The 25429-nt window shown below is 46.7% G+C and overlaps 1 protein-coding gene across 2 annotated transcripts; it reads left to right on the top strand.

Annotated features, from left to right (window-relative positions):
* The first annotated feature begins 1710 nt into the window (after positions 1-1710).
* Positions 1711-24265, top strand: CD34 (CD34 molecule). Of its 2 annotated transcripts, none has more exons than XM_027082876.1 (8): positions 1711-1842; positions 11489-11671; positions 12292-12545; positions 13578-13658; positions 21218-21368; positions 21602-21654; positions 21976-22140; positions 22830-24265. In XM_027082876.1, exons 1-8 carry the CDS (start codon positions 1764-1766, stop codon positions 23013-23015), a joined length of 1152 nt encoding a protein of 383 aa, XP_026938677.1. In that variant the 5' UTR covers positions 1711-1763; the 3' UTR covers positions 23016-24265. The 2 variants fall into 2 exon arrangements, with proteins under 2 accessions (XP_026938677.1, XP_026938678.1); XM_027082877.1 differs by having other exon boundaries at positions 22676-24265.
* The last annotated feature ends 1164 nt before the right edge of the window (positions 24266-25429 follow it).

The following is a 25429-nucleotide window of genomic DNA, read 5'->3' as shown; positions in this document are numbered from 1 at the left end:
TCGTTGTCTCCTCTGCCCCCAAAGCTAGTTAAGAAATTCAGGTGCTAGGGACAAGTTCATGCTCCAGCTAGGGCAGACAAAGGGCATTTGAAGTAACCAGACGAATTTACTAAGAATGAAGAAGAGCCGAGAGGGCCAAATTGGTTTTCATGTGGGGTTTTCAACCCCACATTTTGTTCACAACCTCTCATTGGGGGTTAAGCAGATCCAGCTCCTGGAGCTGAGAGAGCTGGGGGTCGGCGGAGGGCAACTCTTTTTCTCTGTTAATTGGGAGTTCCAAGGACAAAAGCCTGATTTTAAAAATGTATCTTGTAACCCTTTCCGTCCCCATCTGCAGGCCCTTGAGATCACAGTGTAGTCAGATCTGAATCACCATTTGCACTTTGAAACAGATACATACCATACCACCATGTTCTACCAAATCTGCATCAGAAGCCTTTGGTTTCATTATGTGATGAAAGGCTTTGTTTCCTCTGCAAAGGAAAGTTAGGCAGCATGATCAGAATGGGAGTTTCGGGTTGCTTTTAGACCTGGACACCCTTCTACTTTCATAATGCTAGGGGGTCTGCGGAGAAGTAAATCAGAAAAGAGCAGTGCTGGGCTTTCCTCTCTCTCCCTTTTGGCTCTGTGGAACAGACATCATGGAAGAGACTGGACTGGGTATTTGTAATCATGTGATCCCACTCAGGATCTCAGGGCATAGTCTCCAAGACTGTGCCTTCTCTTACCCGCACCCCCCCCCCCACCTGGTGCCGTCATCTGCTCCTCCTGGCTCCTCTGTCTTCCAGTATCCATCTCCCCAATCCAGTCCTTGACTAGGCTGACTGCCCAGTTCAAAGTTTCTGTAATTCAGTTTACCAACAACCAGAACAACTCACAAGGAGTACACAGCTCCAGGATCAATTAGGTAGAAGAGGGTGGAGTCAGGGGAAGTCTTTTTTTCCGATAAGAGAGCAGGAGGAAGCCCCTAGAGTCTCAGCCCCAGGACTGGAGAGAAGGCACCCCAGGTGCTAGGGGAGTCCTTTGTCTTTATGATGATGGTGACAGGATCAAACTATGTGCGAAAATAGGGACGGTAACAGGAAATAACCCTCCAAATGAAAATAAATAGATCTTGTAAGAAAAATAATTAAAAGAAAGTGAATAATTACTGTCATTTATATGTCCTGCTCAGGCTTTCTGCATCATTAACACACAGCATAGTCTCTGGTAGAGTATCACTAAATGCCTCAGATTTGACATGTGCTAAATTGTACCTGATTAGCAAAATGCTCACACTTGTAAACTCAGGTCCTTACTGGTAGATTCCATCTGCAAGATTGTTCTCAGCTTAAAACTTAAAAGAAAAGCAAAAAGGAAAGGAAATGGAAAAAAAAAATCAGAGGAAACTTGCCCCCTGCCCTGGACACGGGCAAGGCTGACACAAAGGGGTTAAAGTTAAGTGAAGTCGAGCTTTAAGAAGATGGGGCCTCTATATAAAGTTGAACAAGACGTCTGGGGCCCTCACAAAACCTTTTTTGGCTTCGACAGCGGCAACCCCAGCCTGCCTCCTAACGTCCTCCGCCTTTGGGACCAAGCGGGAAGCTCACGTTAGTGGCAGCCAAGGAGAGGGGTTGGTCGTGCCAGGACTAAAGAGGGAGGGGAGGGGAAAAAGCAAGTTTCGCCCACCCCACGCTCGGGCGGAGGGGCGGGAGCTGCGCGTCCGGGCCTGGCCAAGCAGCGTCTCGGGCTCTGTGCATCTCTTCGGGAGCGGCGCGGGAAGGATGCTCGTCCGCAGGGGCGCGCGCGCGGGGCGCGGGATGCCGCGGGGCTGGACCGCGCTCTGCTTGCTGAGTTTGCTGCGTGAGTATGGGCCGCGCGCCCGGCCCGGCCAACTTGGTGGCGGGGAGGGTCGACGCTCTCCCGGAGGCAGAGCGCGCACAGCCGAGTTAGGCGGAGCGAAGGGACCCCTGCCCTACCCCATGCCCCCACGCCCACGGCTGCTCCTGGCTTGGTGGGACCGGGGCCGCTTGAACAGAGCCCAATGGGCACTGGTGCCTCCGCTGGGAATGGGTGGGGGTGGGACGCGCCGGGAAGGCGACCACACTGTGAGCGTGAACTAGCCCAGGTGTAAATCGGAGGTCGCGCCGGAGGCTTCCCAGAGTCAATGAGGCTCTCTCGAGTTGTCTCTAAAGTAAAGCTCTTTGAAGATGCCAGTGTCCTTTCGCATTGCCAAAGGTGCAGAGTGCAGAGTTGGAGCCAGAACCAGGAGAGAGGGGAGGAGAGAAGCAGGAAAGTTTCGTGACTGACGGTTGATTCAGAAAGCTGCGGCCTGAGCCTGGGAAGAGAGCGGTTCCTGGGAAGAGAGCGTTGGTGCCCACCGACCACTAGGACAGGGGGAGTCAGAATTGGACATTCAAGGAACCGGAGCGAAGCCAACCTGGGATGAGGCCCCAGGTCCGAGGTCCAGAGGCCCTGGAGGCAGGCTGAGTTAGGTGACATGGGGAGTTTGGAATGAAGAACAGTCCGTGAAAATATTCTTGCATTTAAGATCGCAAAGCTAAGTTACACTCCGTCTTCTGACACCCTCTTCTCCATGCCACTGGAGAGAAGGCACAGGGTAGATGGAGTTTGTTCTGTGCCCTGCTTTCCTCTCCCCACTGCAACCCCTCACCCTGGCACAAACTCAAACTTGTTACATTTTGGAGTTTTCTCCCCCTGCCCTTCTTCTCCAAGTTCTAAAACTAGTGGACAGATCAGCAAACTGGTGGACACTCCTTGGCTTATCCACATCCGCCCTGACTTCTTAAGCTCTTGCACTCACTTTGGTTAAAAAGAAAAATTAGTAGGCGCTCAATAAATATTTATTCCTAATTGCTTTCATTTGGGGATAACATTCTCCATCTCATCTCACTGCACTTAGAAGGATTTAAACATTGTAAGTTATTCTCCCTTTGGCTCCAGATTCTGCTTCCAGGCCTCTAGGACTCCCAATTCCCTACTCTTATTGCATCCTAAAGGCCACCCACCATGGCCCCCCAGAGTGACCTGGGCCAGCCAGCTAGGCCTCTTTGCTCTCAGTCTCCTCTGCTGTCCCCCTTTGGGTCCACCCAGTTGGAGAGAGACTCCAGGCTGGAGAAAGCTCTAAGTTAGGCTCTGGGTTGACCTGTTTGACAGCCCCAGACATGCCCTTCGGGGCAGGGAAAAAGCTGTCAGTAAGGTGTCCGTTGAAGCCCTAGAATGGAGAACTGCCCTGAGGGCTGGCTCCACCTCACAATGGGGTGAGTTGACCAGCGGCTCAGATTCCTATCCGATGCTCCACTCTCCTTTGGCTTCACAGCTCATGATGACCTGGTCCTGGGCCCAGTGAGGCCCACCCTTTTCTTATTTCCTCAGCTGGCCAGTCTCAGTCTCGCCTTGGCCTGCAGCAGTGGGGACGGGGAGGGCGATTTTAACCTCTGCAAAACCTTGGGCAGATATGCTGAGAATTTCAGTGTCTCCGCTTTGGGGATGAGCGGTGGGGCCTGGGTCCCTATGCTCAATCTTGCCAGCCTGCTAAGGCCAGTGTGTAGCTTTATGCATTCCCCAAGAGCTTTCTAGCGTTTGTTTTTATATAATACTAGGAGTCATTTTCTATTATACTGTGGGGTGACTGGAATGAGTGAGTGACTGTACCTTGAAATGCTAACAAAGGAGCATTGCAGAAATTCTGTGCCATTGTTACTGTGAACTTTAGGGCAGAAGAGGGTTCTGTGGTTTTCTCCTCACTGACCCTGACAAAGAGCTTTGTTCTGGGAAGGTCTTTTTTCTGTCGCTGTGAGAACTTAGCCTGGGCTTGGGTACAGCAGCCAACCAAAAGTGGACTTTCTCTGTTGTAGATGGGGTGGCTCTGGGTGGTGACCAGAGTCAGGGTGGGCGCTGAGAGGCCACCAGGTAGCACTGCCACACCACCAGCTGGAAAGAGAAATCTTTCAGGTAATCAGGGAACCCCATTTGTCAGCCCCAGGGTATCTGTTTCCTCCAAGCCCTCCAAGGCTGTCCTTCCTTTTTCCCTAACAAGTACCACCCTTCACATTCCTCTCCTTCCTTTGGGTCCTTCGTGTCTGCTGACCCCACACCCATATCCTGTCTGGGGCTACGTGTAAGAGGGGAAAAAAGAAAAGGGAAAAGAATTTTATCAGATATTTTCCGGAGGGGAGAGGACTCCACCCTTTGACTCTCTGCCACATGGCGACCAAGAAGGAGCAGCCTTGGGACCTCTGACTAATTCCGTGGTCCCCAGTTCTCCCCCTTGTAGGGCCAGCCCAGCTGGCATAGCCTTTGCAAATGCAAATCTTCGGCAACATTCCTGTTTGACTGATAAAACGAGCCTGGGCATCTTTTTCTTATCCCTTTGGCTCCACCTCCTGGGGCTGTTCATTCACTAGTTCTCATCTCCTTCCTTCTCTGAGTCTTTGTCTCCAAAAGCTCAGGGCAAGAAGTGCCAAAGTGCAACAGATAAACTCAGGCTCAGAGTCTTACAAAAACACATCCAAAGGAGCCACAAATTCCGCTTCTTACCATCTCACTGCCTGATTTCCTTTAGATCCTGGGCAGGAGGGCCTGGACTTACTTTCAGAGCTGGATGGTTACCCAGTTCCACCCTCAGGGTGCCTGGGCCTCCTACTCCCACTGACTTTGCTGGATGTCACTAAATGGCCCCGAGTGTGGGGAACTGAAAATGTGAAGGTGTGGAAAAAGAATAAAACACACCCTCCAAAAGAAAATGCTTGGAGTCGCCAGGGCAGAATTTCCATATTTTTCTGGGCTTTGACTTCCCTAATGAGAACATTCTCTTCCTTCCTCAGCTAAGAAATAAAAACACAGTATCTACGATTTTTAGTCCCGAAGGCCCTAGACTTTGCTAAGGAGAAAGACGCGTGCATCTTGAGAGAATGTGATACAAATAAATAGGGATGTATACCACGGTGTACTTCCTAGGACCTACACTCTGGAGACCACTGAAATGAATCACTTCCCTTTGGAATACAAAGGAAAAACCTCTGGCTTGATTGGGAAGTTTGCTCCTGGTTTAAGAGGAAAAATAACCCAAAGAACCCACCACTGATACCTTCTTAGCAGAGCAGCATCTCTAGGTAGCCAGCTCCATTATTTAAGAAAACGCCTTAATGAGTCTTTGGGTGAAAAAACCTAGACTCCTGCACAAACCTTTGATGTGCAGTGGCAGACAGGAGGCTGAATTGCTGAGCATGATAAAATAAAGTAGAACTTTGTATTTGATGGGCCCTAGAGACAAAAGGCTAAAGGACTCCAGAGGCCAGGAGAACATAGAGAGAGGAGGGGAGGTGCTGGGAGCAGTAGGGAACAGTAGTGAGTGGAAGGTGGAAAAGACCTGGCTGGGAAAATTCCTTATGGTGTGGCCCGGCTGTTTAGCATAGGAATGTCTAGCCTAGGATTTCAAGATTATACCTTTGTCTCTTCTGGGCTGTGCTGTAATCTCCCTCCATGATCTCAAACCTTCAGTAAACACGCACTGGCCTTGTAACACTGTTAGTGGTGCTCTGGGGTGGGGTGGGGGGAATAAAGGAATGGGTGTTTGGCAAGCCCATGGTGCAGTAGTGTAGAACGAGAACTCCTGCAGCCTGAGGACAGAGAGGCACAGAGCTGTGAGACAGGGGTCGGTGGCAATTAGGAAAATGGAGAAAGAGGTGACTGGGAGAGACGTAGCCCCCAGGGAAAGCTCAAGATATTGGGGTCCCACAGGAAGTGGATGTCGGCCAAGACATGCTATTTGAATATTAAAGGGGAGTCTCAGTACCCTGGGAACACTCAGGCCACAGACACTTTTTTATGCTCACACCTCAGTTTAGCCTCTGCAGTGTAGGAAGGCATCAGCCCAGTTCTTTGATCTAGTTCAACATGACCCAAACCCACCGAGACCCATAGCAGGGATGCTTCCTGAATGCTCCCAGGAAAGATGGGTGGCTCACTATCTCCCAGAGTAGTTCATTCTATTAAAAAAAAAAAAAATCCCATGATTATTAGCTTTTTCTGTACTGCAGTGAATTAGCCTTTATATAGCTTCTGATCATTAACTGCAATTCTATTCCTTAAACTCTCGCAGAATTAATCTGATCTTTCTTCATGACAATCCTTAACAACCTTTCTCGTCTGCTCCACTAGATTATAAGCTCCTTGAGGGCAGGGATTTATTTAAATTCTAGTGACACTAACACCGAGCAGTAGAAAGGTATCTTCTCTTAGCTTGTGCTCCGCACAATGCTGTTTGGTGGCGCTTCGGGAAGATAAGAATGAATGAACGAGTGAAATGAATCTTGAAGAAAGGTATTTATTCTTTCTCCCTAAATTCTTCCTTTCTATATCAAAAATCAGCAAATTTTTTCTGTAAAGGGCCAGATAGTAAATATTTTAGGCTCTGGAGTCCATATGTGGTCTCTGATGCATACTCTGTTTTGTTTTATTTTACAACACTTTAAACATGTAGAAGCCATTCTTAGCTCACTGGCCAAACAGCACACAGCCCATGGGTTGGATTTGGTCCACCAGCTATACTTGCCAACCCTTGATCCAGATGAAATAGCACTAAACCCTCAACCATATGACTTGGTTTCTAGAACTTTCCTAATTCTGGTTATCATCTCATGGGCACTCCCTTAATTAAATAAATTCCCTCTTAAAATATAGCATTGAATGGCATGGTACTACATAGAGGTGGTCAGTGTGAACACTGTTCTACATAGAGGTGGTCAGCGTGAACACTCCTGGTGCAGTTGCCATTCAACCCAAGTGCTTATTGTGAACTCAGAGGATTGTGCTCAGTGCCCTGAGTAATACAGACAAGTATGAGAGATGGTTCCAGCACTCAGGAAACCTATGATGTAACCAAGGTGACAAGACCTATACTCAGGAAACAGCATATATGATCTTGGGCCAGATAACTCATGGAGATATGTGTCTTAAGGTCTCTGAGAAGCAGGAAAAAAGGGACCTGTCCTAAAGATAACCACTGTTTCTTGAGCATTTACCAGACAGGCAACTGCTTTACACCCCCATCTCCTTTATTCCTGCGAACAAGGAGGTAGGCACTATTTTTATCTCCATTTTACAGGTGAGGTATAGAGAGGTGAAGAAGCTTCCCGAGGCCATGCAACTAGAACTCGGTAGAGGAGCCTTTCAACAGGGTCCAATTACAGAGCCCGAGCTCTTTGTTTTGAGGCTTTCCTGTCTTCTCATCAACCATCAACGCAGGCTGTGGGCTCCCAGCAGAGGCCAGCTTGTCCCTTCTTCCTAGTACTGCATCTAAGTTACCCAGGATCTCCTCCAAGAAATTCCTCTTGGGCCAGGTGCTAGAATTTGAAAGGATGGGTAGAACGGTGCTGACTGACTGAGAGATAAGAAAACAGCACCAGCACAAACTAAAACTCAGAGGGTCTGTGAAAAACAAGACCAAATATAGGGGGAAAAAACCTTCTCCTAAAGTACAGGAATTTAGTAACTTAGTTAGCAGAACTTTCTGGATCTCTGAGGATTTGTAAACCCCCTTTAAAGACTAAAAGAATCTTTAATTTACTAATTGTAGGTAGAAATCTTTTAAAAACATATTACCTATGTTTCTGCTTTCTTAGTGTATCAGGAAAAAAAGGGCTTTAACCTTCAGACTCAGTTGTATCATGAAAATAATTCGGTTATGGTGCAACTCCGTGGCATCATTAATGCCTACGAAGGTGTATATTTTCATTTACTCCTACCATAAATGGTTCCAGACTAGCGTGGTTTTTGATACTCATGTCTGTTTTTCATTTATTGCTGCTTATTCATTTTCAACTGTTGCTTCTCCTTATTGTTTGCTTCTATTGTTTGCTTCTCTTTCTAATTTTTAGCTTTAGCTAGGATATCAGATAAACAAGTTTGTTAGGATTGTGTGTAAAACAAGAATAATTGCCTCTGAAATAAGTACCTGTAAGTTAAATGCATGACTTTTACAACATGAATTTTGTGACATCTATTTGGCTTCTTGGAATCCTCATTTTGCTAACTTCCTGATACCTTGTCCCCTTTTGTCCCAAGTTCATGGGTTGAGATCAAGTAGGGTAGGTAGGGGCAAATAGGGTACTTAGGGAGAGGCAGTTAATAAAGATGGAGTGAGAAGTAAACAACAGAAGATAGCCTTTCATTCAAATTTAAATTGTAGTATAATGCTCTGTTGGGTTGGGGGTAAGGGCTGTTCTTCCAGTCTAGAGTGGAATGGGGTGGAGGTTTCATCGCTTGTCTCTTGGACCTGGCTGGTAGGCTGCTATGACTTCCATACAGAGTTGGGGATAAGAAGCTCAGATAAAGAAAGATCAGTATTGGATGGTTTAATGCCATGGGTGTGGGGGGCAATATAGGATAAGAACAAATCTGTGGTCAGTCTTGATTCTTATAAATGTCATTCCTCCAAGACCCATCTCTTCATGGGAGCACGAGAAAGGGAGCCCTAGAGACTGTGAGAACAAGAGACTCCAGTCTCTACTGACAGCCACTGTGCTGCAGTGTAGGTCAGGATTGGCCCCCAGGGTTCTGCCAAGGTGTCCCCTTGCCCTACACCAGCTCATATGTACCCCATTGCTCAGCCTTGCCTTTCTGCCTTCCCTTTTTGTCCTGTTTCTCTAGGGTCTCAGAGTCTTCCCCACTCACCCTGGGCTCAGCACATAAATCTGAGATTGGGGTTCCCTTTCCATTTGCAGACGGATCCTGCAAACTGTTCCTCAGTTCTTGGCTGCGGGATGGGTGGGAGGGGGCAGCCGCAGCCGGGAGCCTGACCCTAGTGGCTCAGTAGCTGGCCTGGGTCCAGGATTGCTTCACTCATCTGGAACAGGCACGTCTGTCCTCAGAGCTAGCAGCAGGTCTCTCTTCACATCTGGAAAAGTTCAAAACTGTTTGTCTGGGTGAAGGAGGCCCTGGGGGAGGGGGTTCAAAAGCATGACATCACCTCAGCCAGGCCCAACTTTCTCTGGGGAGAGAAGAGGGCTGGGCCAGGTTGGGCCAGATGGGATTCCCAAGAATTGATGTATTGGTGGGAAGAAGAAAAAAGGGTGGGCAGGAAGAGTGATGTCAAGGGGGAGTTCCGGTGGTGCCTTGGAATATGGTACCTTGAGAGGATGGTCCTTCAATTCAGTGTCCAAATGTTCCCACCACCTGCCCCCTGAACTGAACTCATACCTTAGGGTCAGATTGCTGAGAGGGACTTATTTCAGGACAAAAGAAGACTGGATCTGCTTCCCCACCTATTTTATTTTGATAAATCCACTCCCCCCTCCCCGCTACTGCCCCCTATCCCAGCCAGAGAGGAGCCCATACTTTTCTCTCCAAAATATGGAAGATGCATCCTAATCTTTGGCAGTTTGGACCCCCGACCCTCTTGCTACTTCTACTCAAGAGTCAGCTAAACCTCAGTGGCCCCATTGCTCCTTGCCCTGCATGAATGATGGCCTTCCTTCTTGGCCAAAACTCTTATCTCTAAAACGGAGATAGTAATATCACTTGCTCCTCCTGCACCCTTGCCCTATAATTTTGAGATATGAGTTTTGTACTCACCATGAGTATCAACCTACCTGCAGCAGGCTGGGAAGAGAGGCAGATGAGGGAGAGTGAGACTTGCCACCACCTTTAGGGGAGACTTTTGACCTCAGGTTCATTGCCTTGAAACTAATGCCTAACATCCGCCTTGATGCTGAGGAAAAGAAGAGGTGTCATTTTGCACTGCTATTTACCCGGAAACTTCTGTAAAATACAGGCCTAGGTTTCAATCAGTAAAGTTAGAGACAAGCTTTAGGGTGGCCTGGGACCCTCAGGTGCCTTTCCTTGAGGATGCTACTGCCGGGTATGAGCTCTGAATACCAAGTCTACCCCTAATACTTACAGGGCTCAAGCTAAGAATACAATGGAGGCCCACATATTATAGGTTTTAAATACTTCAAAGTTATAAATCAGGCCAACCATATGGTAAATAAAATATCGTCTATCCTCTTACCTTGAAAAACTTACCTTCATGGCCACCTGGAAGGCCAGATTTGAATTTAGGACCCTCAGAGCCTTGGAGTTCAATGCCACAATGTGGCTTAGCAGGAAGAGGTGGTCCTCGGCCCTTGCCTACCCTCTTCTCTTCTTCTTACTCATGGCTCTGGTCCATACTGTAAGGGATCTTGCATGCAGGCAAGGGACACCCCACCTACAAGGTGGGGTTAGATCTTAAGCTCTAACCCTTCTCCCTGCAAACAGCCACCCATTGGCCACCCTTGGGCCTTGGAAGCACACACCCTGGTGCTGCAGTTCACCCTTGGAAGGAGGGACTGGGAGAACAGGCCCATGCAGGTCCTTAAGTGAGCAAAGAGCCATTTGGGCAAGAAGTTCTAGGACTTCTGGTCCCAACACATGATCTAGAAGAGAGGGTACACCTCTGTTGGCCCCATGGACTCCTCGTAGCTTGGGGATGGGGAGGACAGGAAGAGGAACAGAGTGTAGGCTCTAAAGTGCAGGGTCCAGACAGGTAGCTTCTCCTTTCTGGGTCTAAGGATGGCACTGCTGGGTACCACAGGAAACATGGAAGGGTAAGAACCTGCAGGAAAATTTTCAAAGAATAACTAGTTCCAGGAACATTATACTATAGCAATTTAACATTTGTTATCTCATTGATTTTCCCAATAACCCCTCACTTTAAAAATTAGTAAACTGAGACACACACACATTAAATTACAGAGTTATTGACAGAGCCAGGACTAAGCTCTCTGTTCCCAGGACATTTGTTGAGAAACCAAGCCTTATGCTCTCTAGTCCGTCAGCTAGATTCCTAGGTCGGAGCTTCCCGAAAGAAATCTTGTGGTTGCTAGCTGCAGTTCCTCAATAAAAGGAAAGAATGAAAGGATTTGGGGAATGGGGGAATCTAGGGAGGATAGAAGATTTTTAAAGGATTACATAGAGATGGTGTCAATCTAGTGATTATTCCAAGAGTTAATACATTGGCTGAAGAGAAGGATACATTAAAAAGGAAATAGAGGCACATCTTTTCCCACATTTTAGATCTTGGCAATACTTATTCAGGTGTAATTTGAAATTTTAATATTTTACTTAGCATGTTATGAGCATTGCCTCATATTCTTATGCTGCTATAGTTTTAGCATTTTTTTATTTGCAATGATTATGGTATGTTAAGTGCATATAACATCTATCCTATTGTAATTCATTTAGTTGCTTGCAACTTTTCCCTTCTATAAATAATACTATACTAGATGTTTGGTGCACGCAAACTTTTCCTTCTCTCTTTCCTTAGGAAAAATCTAGTGAGAAATTAGTCACATGTCCAGGAGGATGTCCTTGTTCTGCTCTGTTGCCAGGGGTGGCAGGGGATGTTCTAGATGGATTCTACCTAAAGCCAAGAAATTGAATCAGGTGATGCCATGAGGCTCCAGGATGATTTGAGTTCTGATATTTCTTCTTTGTTTCTCTATAGCCTCTGGGTTCACAAATACAGAGAACTTGACTACTACTGCCACAAAGACATCTACCCCAGGAATATCTTCAACTGTCCCTACAACTATACCCAACCAGGAAAGCACAATATCAAGTACTTTTGGAAACATCAGCCTCTACGCTGTCTCTCAGGACAGCAATGGGAACACAGCAGCCATCTCAGGTAAACAGTGTTTGTCTCGGGCCCCAGAAGGATGCTGCTGGCACTAGGGTAAAGCATTAGGTTATTTGCAAATACCCCCACCCTCTATTTCCTGCCACAGATGGAAACATACAAGCCCCTTTTAATAGTGGCTTGAGTATCGTGCTTACGGTACCCTGAAGTAAGCGCTAGACACTTCTTCCTGTAGTGACAGCTTTCTCAACACCGTGGCAGCTGATCCTGATTTATAATGCTCCTTGCACCCTTTGAGTTCAGCTTAGTGATAAAATAAAGATCTGATGAGGACTCTGTAGAGATCTCTGAGCTCTTCTAAGTGAACAGACTGTGTACAGGTTCAAACTGGGGGTCTTTGACATCTCTAGGGTGGACCAGTTTCCAGTTCAGTTTCTGAGTCCTGAGGGCATCTCTAAGACATTCTATGATTATAGCTATGGTTCTAACAGCTGGCTGGAAATGAGTTAGTAAGGGTTAAGACATGAAGTAACTCTTAATTCCCCAAATTCCCTTTTCTGGGTTGAAGTCCGTGCCTATGTCAATGAACTGAGATGTGTTTGTGTGTGTGTGTGTGTGTGTTTATGCCAATGCGCATATATTCACACTTCTGTTTTGGTCAATTCCAGAGCCTACAGTCAATTTCACATCTACCTCTGGGATCACCCCAGTCCCTGGAACCATGAACTCTTCTGTCCAGTCACAGACCTCTTTAGCCACCACAGTGTCTTCTACCCCCATCAACTTTACAACTTCAGAGATGACCTTGCAGCCCAGCATGTTACCTGGAAATATTTCAGATTCCCCATACAATAGTACCAGCCCTGTGACATCTCCCACTAACCCCTATACATCATTTTCTCCTATCCCAAGTACCATCAAGGTGGGTGAATCAGGCCAAAAATGACAGATTGCCCCCTCACTTCATATGTATGCAAGCTCTCTCTTCCCCTTAACCTCTGCTTATCCCAACCAATGAATTTGGGTCGTATAGGAGTTAGCGTGAAAAATGTGCAGCATAAATATTGCTGGAAGGGATAGAAAAGGGAGGAGAGGGGTAGCGTTGGGTAGCAAGGCTGATCTGTGCCGTGGGTACTATATTTCTAGGAAGTAGAGAGTAAAGAGGATTCTCAGAAATCCATCTAATTCTCTGTGGTTCTTTCCAGTACCTCTTGGTCCAATCTTTGACTAGGGTACCACTCGCCTTTGGGCATATTTGGAAACCATCTTCTACTTAATGGCGCTGCTTTTCCCAAAATGTTTAGGGCAAATACCATTTCCTCTAGGCAAGAGGGTTTGGTGGTATGCCAGGAGTAGAGAGGCAGTGAGGAACTAGGCAGAACAGGGGTGTTGAGCTCAACCTGCCTTTCTCAGCCTTTGGGCCTGTGACTATCAACAGCTTTCAGCAGGAAGAGTAGAAAATGTGAGGGCATGGAGCCTGGGGGCAGGCATGGGGGATCTGCCTGGTTTCTGTTTTTAAAGGAGCCAGAATAGAAATATGGAGAGTTCTAAGGGACCAGGAGGAAAATGAGTGTCACCAGGATCTGCCTGGCCACCTCATTATCTGTTTCGCTGCAAGTGTGTAATTCACTGGAGGGAAAACAGCTCAAAGGGGAAAAGATCCTCCCCTCTTCCATTTCTGCGCCATCCAAGCAAATGTTTACCAAGGTCACAAATAGCTACTTGCCTGCAAGCCCAGGCTAGTAACAAAAGTTTTGATTATCTGATGAGTTAGGAAGTGAGGTAAAAGAAGAATATGACATAAATTCCTAGTCTCCTAACAAAATGTTTAAATTCCCTTTCTTTAAAGCCTCTTTAAAGAGTATCTCACAGAAATCAAACCAGAAAAGAGGTGGGGAAGAAATGCCGGGCAAAGATGCTGGCTTATTTACTTTTTTTTTTTTTTTAAATACAGGGAGAAATAAAATGTTCCAGAGTCAAAGAAGTGAAATTGACCCAAGGTATCTGCCTGGAGCTAAATGAGACCTCCAGCTGTGTAAGTCAAAGCCCCCACCTCCATCCCCAATTCCTTACCCCTCCCTCTCTTCCCAAAATTCCTTCTGAATGTCCTGAAGGCAAGTCTTGGACTGAGGGACTTGGGAGAGGGTGGGGGAGTTTAACATGGACAGGCTACTTTGAATACTGAGCTCTGGATTTAAGGAGTGAGAGGCCCCATCTGGTGGACAAAGAAGGCAAAGACAATTTTATTTAAATTTACTTTTTTCCCTCCTCTATTGTACATTATATATATATATATATTCAGATTTAAGTTTGCTTTTATGTTAAGAAATTCTTCATGAAATATAAACTAGTCACCTAAAATATCAATTTATTTATTATTATTTTCATATAACTCTTTAATATACAAAGAATTTTTTTGCTGTAAACGCTGCATTCTCCATATAACCATTTCCCCTATAATTATTATTATTCCTCTCCTTTATTGATTGGAATGCTTCCTTTAGTTTGTATTAAGTTTTTATATGTCCTAGGGCATGTTCTTCAGAGAGATTTTATATGTTTAGTTTGTCTTTTTGGGGGGCCTGTTTTAAATTTTTTAATTATTATACTTTTATATTATGGCACTTTTAATATCCAGTCAAGCAGGTCTTTGCTTATTACACTATAAAAATGAAAGGCATTTTTCATCTATTCTTTTAGAAAAACTATAGCAACACCTATTCAAGATTCAAAAAAAAACACAAAACCATTAAAATTTTAATTGGAACTGCTCTAAAATCCCTCTATTTTTTTCTGGTTTTCTTTGGTATTGTTCAGTATCTTCTTTTTTTAGTTTTTAAAATGTTTTTTCCTTAGGTTTTATGGATTTCTTAAGGTTTATTTATAATATAGATTTTTCCATGATATATTCCAATTGATTTTTCTGGTATATTGGAAAGTTCGTTGAGTTTTTAATATTTATCTTGGGTCTAGTCATTTTCTTTAACTTGTTTATTAATTCCAGGAGCTTTTTAGCTGATTATTTTTCATTTTTAACATAAGCTATTGTGTTATTTCTCATAATATGTTGCTTTTCTCCTTCTTTTTAGTAGTTATGCCTCTTCTTTCAGTTTCATGTCTTATTGCATTGGTAAACTGTACAGCATGGTGTTAATTTTTAATGATGATAGCAGACCTCCTTGCTTTGTTTCAGTAAATCCAATTTCCTGACAGTAACAATTTCCTGGATGAAGGATAAGATGACAGGAAGAGTGGTATTTACTCATAGAAAAAAAAACGTTTTCTTACAAGGTGGGAATCCATTTAAGGGAACCATATATATGATGTGTGACGTGCATAGATTGGAAAGAGCCTGAGCAAATACTGTAGTCTGTAGAGGGCATTAAGTTACTTATTTTGTCCACTCTGACTATCGGTATCTTATTCATGATTATCAGTTGGGTCATTGTGACTCACAGCTCTTTTAAAATAATACCTAAGAAAATTATTTAACTTACAATTTTAAAAAACACCACAAATTTTGAAGACATAGGTTCACACAATGGAATAACTAAGTGCAATCTGCAAAATAGTTAAGCATGAATATACAACGTACAAGTAACATTCTGTGTGTTTCTGACGCTGATTTTCAGCTCTAGTCATTTAAAAAAAATTTTTTGCCCAACACTTTGCTAATTATAGCCAAGAAAAATGACCATCTTCTCTCTCTCTTTTTGTATCATCTTGGTTGAGCACTTATTTTCTTGTGCATCACAGCGGTCTGTGCCAGAATGCTAATTCCTTGTACGAACGATTTAGAGCTAACTGCAGAGGATTCATTCTAAATGTCTGTCCACTGCTCTTCAAAGTTCACATTTAACGAGGGTCATTGTACAAGACAAGTGCCAGAAACTTACTGCTACTCCAGAAATAACTCCTCTTTCTGTGCTGCAGTCTGTTTCTCTCTGAGGTCTTTACTGTCTACTCTATTCTGTGCCACAGCTAAGGTCTGCACTCTACTCAGTTTGGAGAGGATCTGCAAGTAGGGATGTGAAAAGATAGCAATTCCTCCAATATCCTAAAGAAGGCTTCTGCACTGCCCATGATGAATCAACTCTATGGCAGCACCTGTGTAGTGCTATTGTTTTCCTTTTCCTTCCACCACCGTCGATACCCCTGTCTTCCTAAGGGTTCCTCTTCCCCAGCCCCCAAGCAGCATTGCCTCCCAAGGTAATTTTCCTCAGTCAGCAGTCCTTGTTCCAGAATTTTGGGCCACAGCTCCTGATTGTGTCCCAGATTCCTTTTCCTTGAGTCCTACTGCATGCTTGTCTGATAATCAATCTGTTCCAAAGTGGTGTAGTGTCTCCTAATTTTCCTTAGGTTGCATTTGTACCTTTGGTGTCAGAGAGCCTTACCACAGCGGTTCTAATCAAGGGAAACTCAGGCCTAATGAGAAGCATGAAAGACATGGGTTCCTCTAACATCACATCCTTGAGTACTTATGTAATGTTCTTATGCTCTTCCATCTAGTATATTCCCATAACAGAAGTATGCATGCATTGTTCTCAGCTATCCAGACACTCATTTTGCACTGGTACATAGTGAGTATCCTACCTGTTAGCTCTTGCAATGGGGATTATTTAGGCCTGTCTTCTGTACATGCATTCTGTAGACATTTCTATCCCAACTACTCTCCTTTTGCTCCTCATACTTCACCTCTAGGCAGAAATCACCTATTTCAGCCACAGGGAGGGAAGGCAATCCCACTCTCCTGTCAAGCACCTGTTACCACATCTCAGAATCTTCATTAGCAGAACGCGCCACCCTATGTCTGACTTTCATTCTCTCCGCTGCAATATCAGGTTAATTTAGTTTTTGTGGTTGTGGTTTCCCACATAATTTCCAAAACGTGAGATTACTTTATTCTCTTATGCTATAGCTATTGGTCCAGGGGAATCTACCAAAGAATCATTTTAATGGTGGTAAAATACACATAATATAAAAATTTACCATTTTAAGTGTACAGTTCAGTAGTGTTAAGTACATTCACATTGTTGTACAATCAATCTTCAGAACTCTTTTCATCTTCCAGAACTGAAACTCTCCACCCATTAAACAGCTCCCCATTCCCCCCCTGCTCCCAGCCCCTGGAAACCATGATTCTACTTTCTGTCTCTATGAATTTGACTACTCTAGGTACCTCATATGAGTAAAGTCATATAGTATTTATCTTTTTGTGACTGCCTTATATCACTTAGCCTAATGTCCTCAAGGTTCATCCATGTTGTAGCATGTGTCAGAATTTTCTTCTTTTTTAAGGCTGAGTAATATTCCATTGTATGTTCATACCCCATTTTGTTTATCCATTCATTCACCTATGGACACCTGGGTTGCTTCCACCTTTTGGCTATTGTTAATAATGCTGCTATGAACATGTCTGTTCAAATATCTCTTCAACACTCTTATTTCATTTCTTTTGGGTATATACCCAGAAATGGAATTGCTGAATCATATGGTAGCTCTATTTTTAAAATTTTGAGGAATCGCCATACCGTTTTCCACAATAGCTACACCATTTTATATTCCCAGCAACAGGGCACAAGAGTTCCAGTTTCTCCACATGCTCACCAATATTTGTTATTTTCTGCTTTTGTGATAGTAGCCATCTTAATGGGCATGACGTGTGTTTGATTGGCATTTCCTAACGATTAATGATGTTGAGCATCCTTTCGTGTGCTCACTAACCATTTGTATATCTTCTTTGGAGAAATCTCTATTCAAGTCCTTTGCCCTCCAGTTTGTTTTTCAGAACTACCTTTCTTCAGAAACACATATGTTTATATGCAGAAGTTGTATTTTCTCCGCTAGCTCACATCACCCTTGTTCTGTCACATTTGCTTCATTGGAGGCAGGTTGCCTCCAGCCTCCAGATAATATCCCCAGCCCTCGCTTTCCTTGCCCTCTGCCCCAACACTAAAGGTCAGTTTCCATGCAGAAAAAATAACTTACAGACGGAGGACTGATGAAGACAGTGTGTCTTCTGGAAAGAGCCTGAGATCTGGGACAGCCTAACTTTTGGTCAGCTGCCCACTTGTGTGACTTGTAACAGGTCCTTTAATTACTCCAGTCTCTATATGAAAATAGGTGTTTTAGCTGCATTGTCAAACTCACACCACAGTCAATACATTTATTGAAAGAGAGGGTGGGAGGGACAGAGAGAGGCGATTTAGCCTAGAATCTTAACATTGGGAAATATCTTAACGTTCATTTAGAAAAATACCTGTCCCTCTCTCTCCCAACTCCCATACTTAATATGCTTCTTTAACATGTTAAGAGTCTTTGCAAAGTTTGAGAATGCTACTCTAGAAAGGTTAGGTGGTTTTATTATGCTTATTATTTTTACAAAGTAACATGTGCAAGCAGATGTAGTTAGGGGTCCACCAATCTGATTCTCATGAGCAAAATGGTGAGGCTGTGGCTTCCTCCTGCCTACTCTCCCATGATGTCTGCCCACAGCCTCCCTTGGGGGAGGATGTTTATTTCAAGCATCCGGAGGAGCATTGTGCTTTGTTCAGGATCCACCTGCTCCTCTCCAGGCCCAAACACAATTCACTGATGCTGTTGGATTGCAGAGTGGGAGGGAGGCTGGGCACTCAATTCCCTTGAATTGAGTCCAAGAAACTAAACAAGGGGTGGAGGAACCCTGTGTAGAAGCCAAACTACTTGGGATGTTAAGACGAACAACAATTCACTGAGTTCTTATTTGTTTGGTGTTATGCTCCGTGCAGTCTGGGTTCAAAATTATGTAATGTACACTCACTCCGCCCACTAAGAAGTCTTATAGTCTAGTCACAGAGATGACAGAAATGACAGTAGCGGTAAGGCAGAATGTGATTAAACATCGACGTGTGGACAGTATAGTCTACGAGGTATTGCTCTTATTAATAGCAATAGTAACAGCTGCCATTTATCCAGTGCCGATTCGGTTCCAGGCACCTTGCCAGGCACTCTTCATACAGCAGCTCGTCAGTCACCACCCCACTGAGTCTTCAGCTGAGGAGCCTGACACTCAGATGAGTTGCATGACTTGCAAAGAATCTAATTAATAGCAGAACAGGGGCTGATACCCAGTCTAAGGGAAGATAGGACTGGCTTCCCTGAGTAGGTGAGTTGGAATTGAGTCTTGAAGGATGGGAATCCAAGGGGGAAAGCCATGTTCTTCATGGCAACCAGGGTTGTGAAGGTCGCAGGCTCACACACTCCTGGGCTTCCTTGTGGTGCTACCCCCACTCCCAAGGCCCTTCCCTGCCAGCTTCTCCTGCATACATGCTACCCATTCTTCAGGATGTTTCTGATAACCCCAAACCAGATGTATGCTCACCTTCCTTTGAATGTCCATAGCAGTTGTCTGTGCCTTTCTTAGGGTTCTTACCATGTAACTAGCTCTGTTGCCTCTTAGTCTCTTTGTGCCTCAGTTTCCTCATCTATAAAATGGGGAGAATAATAGTATCCATCTCGTAGGGTTGTGTGAGGCCTAAATGAGTCACCATGCATAAAGCACTTAAAATAGGGCCTGAGACATAGGAAGCATCGTTTATCTTCATGGCCGTGCACATACAGTGAGAGCTCTGATCACGTGGAATTCATTGCCACACCGGTACCCCCCCCCCCGCCCCCCTACCTGACACACGCGCAGAGAGTTTCACACAGTGTCTCATATTCGGGTCGTGGTCACTGTCAGAACAGCTGAATCTGGTTGAGGACTCAGCAGACTGAGGAGGTGCCGCCTTGTTCGGCTTGTTTAGATTATGCAGGAGCCCTGTCCCTCTGCCTCTCTCAGGAACAAGACACATGTCAACCAGAGACACTTCAGAAGCCCAGAATCATCCAGGCAGGAGTTTCCCTCCACCTCATCCAGAAGGCACGGTGCTGGGGAGGGTGAGGTGCTCACGGAGAGGCAAGGCAAGGCTCTCCAAAGGGACACGAGCCCAGAAAGGAAGAAGACAGCTGATCACATCAAATGTGGAGCCCAGACTCCCCACAGCAAATGCTGTTGTGAAGAGCCTCTATCCAAGGACTTCCTTGGACACCTGCATCGTCTATCCTTTTCCTGAGGGGGAAGCAGCCGTGGCCTGAGAATTCACTTCTCTGTAACCTTGGCTCTTGGGGAACTTCTGAGGCTACCGTTGGATTCTTCTCTCTGTGATCTGGAGGTTAGGTAGCCCTGCTCTCTGGCCTCCCCAAAGCCTCGATTTCCAGCTGGAAGGAGAAAGCTGGATGTGAGGCCAATGTTTTTTTTGTGTGTGTTTTCTTGCGGTACGCGGGCCTCTCACTGTTGTGGCCTCTCCCGTTGCGGAGCACAGGCTCCGGACGCGCAGGTTCAGCGGCCATGGCTCACGGGCGCACCCGCTCCGCGGCATGTGGGATCTTCCCAGACCGGGGCACGAACCCGTGTCCCCTGCATCGGCAGGCGGACTCTCAACCCCTGCGCCACCAGGGAAGCCCCGTGAGGCCAATCTTGACCTTGTCTTGTGCAGGAGCAAAGGAGCCTGGGTTTTCCTGCCTCGGGCCATAGCAGTAGGAAAATACCCAGGCTGCTTTCCAAGCTGGGAGGGCCCTCTGGCCTTGCCCTGAGGAACAGTCTTGCTCCACAAACAGGAAGCTTTCTTCTCCACGGAGGCTCAGTTCTGATGCCCCTCACACGCCCCAGCAGTTTTCCCCTAACAGGAAAGCTGTCAGAGCCGTTCAGGCATTTCCTCCCCTGCCATCTGCCATCTGGACGGAGGAGAAAGTCTTGGTTTTGATTCCTTTTCTGTGCTGGGGAGGCCACTCCCTTTGGAGGCTATTGAAATAAATCCTGGAGGTCTGAGCACAGGGTGCTGGAGGGGCACAGTCAGTGATTCCAATTCATCCCTTTTCTGGGACTCAATTGTTGAAGAATAATCAAGAGTTTGTCTTCTGAGTCTGAGTGCCTGAGTCCTATGTCGGCAACCTGGAGCAATCTGTTGCCCTCATGTAAAACTGGGTTCCATGTTTCTAATGGGAAAGGGGAATGGAAGACTAGACAAGAACACCACTTGAGGTTGAGCCATGCTCTTTGTGAGACCCCTTGGAGCGTAAGAGGGAAGGGACCGAGGATCCTGTTGCGTCTAGAGTCATAAATTTGTTCTCTATTCCTCACCTCCCTTAGCTTTTCCTTCAATATTTGGGGCTATTGTAACCTTGAACAGAGGATTGTCTCTTCATTAGTATTGCATTATTAATATTTTCTGTTTCTGGTAATTTCTTTTGAATTTAATTTGAATAGTATATGTTTACATGGGCAATCCTTCAGCAAGATGATGTTTCCTAAATTCATCCTCCGGCATCTTACAGTGCCACCTAAGACCACCTTTTGGTCCTGGAAGATTTTGGAGTTTTTATCTTATTATGTTTTTGCACATAAGAAGTTTGCGAGATTTTTTTCTTCAGTTGGAATTTTAGAAAAAAAGGATTCTTCTTGTTTTGAGGGTAACAGTGTGACTTTAATCAGAATTATTGCCTGAGACTCCGGATGCAGTTCAGAGTATACTAGTAACCTCCTCTCCTTCTCACCGTTTTTCCCTGTCATCCCAGGAGGAGTTTAAGAAGGACAATGGAGAGGAACTGACCCGAGTCCTGTGTGGGAAGCAGCCGGGTGAGGCCAGGGCCGGGGTGTGCTCCTTGCTCCTGGCCCAGTCTGAGGTGAGGCCTCACTGCCTGCTGCTGGTCTTGGCCAACAGAACAGGTAAGGGGCACATCTGTCTTGAAGTCTAGGGAGGAAGAGGGGCTGAGGTTAGAGGATCCTGGGTAGAAATCAGGCCTCTTCACTCAGAGAGCACAGATGCTAGGGAGCAGGGCTATGCTGACTTTGGGAAAGACCCCCCTGAGATGGACCCTCACCATCAGAGCATCTTCTAGAATAGTACAGGATGAGCTGTTCCAGCTTCTAGATCCAGCAACCTCTGTTTCTAATTCTAGAACTTTCCAGCAAGCTCCAACTTCTGAAAAAGCACCAGTCTGACCTGAAAGAGGTAAGCTCTGTGAGATGAGGGGTCTCAGGGGAATTCACTGGAGCAGGGGAGAAAGTAATTATCTTCTCCAGACCTGCCCTTCCTACCTCTCCACCCTTCTCCAATAGTCCTTTTCCCTTCTATGTTTGAAACAAAATGTTACAGTGCAGCTTAATTAAAAGATTCCAGTCTTAAGTCCTGTTTAGAAAATCCCTGAGGTCCGTGTCTTCTTGGGTTTATTCACTGTTGAGCCACACACAGGGTCTAGCATGGTCTGGGCTCCTTGTCTAGAACCCATGTTCCACCAATGACAGGCTCTCTTTTTTGTCTCTTCCCTTCAAGCTGGGCATCCAAGGCTTCACTGAACAAGACGTCGGGAGCCACCAGAGCTATTCCCGAAAGACCTTGATTGCCCTGGTCACCTCGGGGATCCTGCTGGCTGTCTTGGGCACCGCGGGCTATTTCCTGATGAACCGCCGCAGTTGGAGCCCCACAGGAGAAAGGCTGGTCAGTTCTAGGGTCCAGGGCAAAGAAAATGGGAAACTAGGTCTCCTGGGTAGGTCCATGAATGCCATGCAGGGGGAGGAGAAATACCAGAAAAGGCACTTCTGTGCCCTCACAAGGGGATATGCGTGTATGCACATTACTGTATCCATGGACAAGTCAAAACAATATATAGCAGATTGGGGAGGGGGCACTAACTGGGGCCCTGGTCCCTGTGGTAGCAGATGGTTCGTGTCATCTATTTATTATTTTCCCTGGGATAGTTTAGCTGGATACAAACCAGAACAGGCTGCTAAATCAGCCACTTATTTGCAAGCATGTTAAAAGCCCACGGGCACCAAGTGGCTCACAAGGGGACACATGGAGGGAAAATCTACTCTTGACGTGTTCCGGATGAGAGAGGACAAGGCCAGGGTTGGCCCTTTACCTTCTCTGGGGAGGTTATTGCACCCTGGGGACTGCCTAGTTTCTGGCGGGAGCTGGCTCTTGAACTGCCGTGGCACGGTGTGGTGCCTCTCCTCTGTCCTTTCTCCTCTAGGAGCTGGAACCCTGATCGCTCTTCAGGAAGAAAGGAGTCTGCACATGCAGCTGCAACCTCCATCTTCCCCTCCCACTCCCTTCCTCTTCCTCCCACCCCCCCTTCCTGCTGCCCTGCTTATGAGATAATGCTCCTTTATTTATACACCATCTAGGGCGAAGACCCTTATTACACGGAGAACGGTGGAGGCCAGGGCTATAGCTCAGGCCCTGGGGCCTCCCCCGAGGCTCAGGGAAAGGCCAGTGTGAATCAAGGGGCTCAGGAGAACGGCACCGGCCAGGCCACCTCCAGAAACGGCCATTCAGCGAGACAACACGTGGTGGCTGATACCGAACTGTGACAGGGGGCGAGTGGGTGGGGCGAGACTGGGCAAAGTCTGGGGAAGGAGCCCCTCCCTGCACCTGAGCACGTGCTGTCTCCCTGCTGGGGGAGCCTCCCTTATCCTCCACCCTTTCCCACTGCACACCCCGTCGGAGGCCGTTCCTGGGACCCTGCCCTGTTCCAGGCCAAGGGGTTCTCGCCACCTTGGGGAGAGACAGGTAGCTCCTGCCCTTTCCACATTCAGCTCCCTGCACCCAGCCTCTGGGCTGCTCTGCGTAAAGGTGTGATAGGGAAAGCCAAGATGCAGAGAAACTCCTTGGGGGGGTTGAGGGCTTGCAGCTTCCACACAGGGGCCCCTTCTTTCCCCATCCTCTCTGCCTCATTATAGGAACTCCCAGGGGAAAGCACAGGCTTTTCTGGGTTGTAATTTCCTCCCAGGAGACTTTGCCTTTTACTCTTTCTTCGTTATATTTTCTTTCTCTACTTTAGGGAAACCAAAGCAACCCCTTTCACCTGCTCCTTTGTAATGATATAGCCAGAAAATCATGTTGTCTTAAACCATCTCTCTCATTCCCCCTCTAAGGCACTGTGGATTCTGTCACCAGCTCCCCTCTTGCTCTCCAAGTTCCCTGAGCTCCACAGGCCCTGCCCGCCCCCCGCAAGTTTTAGAACAATGTCCTGTGTCTATGTGTTTGGGGTATGTGCACACACATGGACACAAATGGGTGAGGGCACATAGCTTGGCCCTTATCTCTGCGGGGCCATGCAGAGCTTCTGCTTGGGCTGCTGCTTCTCCCTGTGGTTCAGAGTGGACAGGACCGTGGGACCAGATCTCTGAGCTGTGCCTCTTGACCTGTGTGCTTCTGAGGAAGACTCTTGCACGGAGGCTAGGTTCTGACCTTAACCTCTGTCTCAACGGCTTCCTCCCTCCTCTCCCTGACTCCTGGGTTGAGCTGTGGCCTCAGCCTCCCAGCAGACTCCTTTCTGTCTCTGCCTTCCCAACCCTTAATCCTTTTACTGCTCTGCAACCCATGTGGTCAGGGCCCCAGCACGTCTTCAGAGGACCCTCACCACAAGCCACCTTTTCTGTGAGTGACCCAGGTCCTGTTTTTGTTTCTGTTTTATTCCAGAGGGGTGAAAAGGGATCCTGGTTTCAATGACGGTTGGAAATAGAACTTTCCAGAGATAGGAAGATGGGGTGGATTTTTTTTTTTCCTGAATAAAAAATGGTGTGTGTAAATACTGTAATTAAAGTGATACTGAAACATATCTGTTCTGTGGTTCTGTCCCAGCCGGGTGTGCCTGAAGACCAGAGCAGCTGTTTCCCCATGAGACCTGGCCAGACTACGCAGGGACCTGGTAGGGAGGGGCTAGCCAGGGAAGAGGTGGGACCAGCTCAGGGGACACAGGTACCAACCAGGATGCTGCTTTTTGTCTAAGCCTACTAACTATTCCCCTCTCTGGGGGGGAGACAGGGATGCCCTCAGGGAAGCTGATGTTTCTAGTCCCAGAAAGAAAAGCAGGCAGAATGCAGCGGGGTCTTCAGATTGGAGGGTGCTGAGGACTTAGGAGCTGTACCCTTCATGAACACCTTTCTGAAATAGAGGCACATTTTGGTCACCATGTGTAAAAGATGCCAAACAAAGAGAAGGAGCCAGGGCCTGTGCACCCTCTATTATAGTCACACCATCCCCATCCCCAGCTGGGGGCAGAACAGTGAAGGAGGGTATGGGAACTTCTCTCTAGAGATCTGGCTGCCAACTCCTGGAGGGGATGCTTTCCACCTCTGCCTTAAGACAGCAGCCTAACTGCAAAACCATCTGTAAGCCCCCCTACCCCCAGCGCCCAGACACCCCACCCCCAGCCCCTACCATAGGAAGTGGGGGAGGGAGAGCTGTTGGACAATCAGAAGCTTCAGGAAACGCTCCTAAGTGTGTCAACAGTGGTGGCAGCAGTTGGGGCCAAACAAAGGATCCTTCGATTCTTATCTGTCCAAAGCCAGACCTTTTCCCTCAGCAGCCCTACCCCCATTTCCCCCTTTCTTTTCTCCAACTGCTCTAACCAGAGGTTCCTCCCCAGGACTCAGGGGAGGCAAAGGGAGGAAATCTTGAGGTTTCCCTAGAAGGTGATGGCTGGGGGTTGGTCAAAGGGAAGATGGTAATCAGAAAGAGAAGTCAGGTTGGCCTCTGTCTGGTCACACATCCGGCCGTGAGAGGGACGGGAGGAGAGTCTGGCCAGGTCAGGCTGGTGGTACAGGGTACAGACTCCCAGGAAACAAGGGAGGAGGAGAAAAGGCAGCTGGGTCTTTGAAACGCCTTCAGCGTCAGGCCCAGAGTCTGGGTATATTGCCCCGAGTTTGTCAGAGTGTGTAGGCTCTGGGAGGAAGGTGTGTGTGTGTGTGTGTGTGTGTGTGTGTGTGTGTGTGTGTGTGTG

Source organism: Aethalodelphis obliquidens, unplaced genomic scaffold (assembly GCF_003676395.1).
Source record: "Aethalodelphis obliquidens isolate GAN/ISIS:26980383/991018 unplaced genomic scaffold, ASM367639v1 scaffold48, whole genome shotgun sequence".
Taxonomy (NCBI): domain Eukaryota; kingdom Metazoa; phylum Chordata; class Mammalia; order Artiodactyla; family Delphinidae; genus Aethalodelphis; species Aethalodelphis obliquidens.
This window is presented reverse-complemented; position numbering and strand designations above follow the sequence as displayed.

Bases quoted from the DNA above. Each gene is read 5' to 3' on its own strand.
- CD34 (XM_027082876.1), top strand. From the start codon at position 1,764: ATGCTCGTCCGCAGGGGCGCGCGCGCGGGGCGCGGGATGCCGCGGGGC. The intron at 1,843-11,488 runs GTGAGTATGGGC...GTTTCTCTATAG, and splicing joins CTGCTTGCTGAGTTTGCTGC to CCTCTGGGTTCACAAATACA. The intron at 13,659-21,217 runs GTAAGTCAAAGC...CTGTCATCCCAG, and splicing joins TAAATGAGACCTCCAGCTGT to GAGGAGTTTAAGAAGGACAA.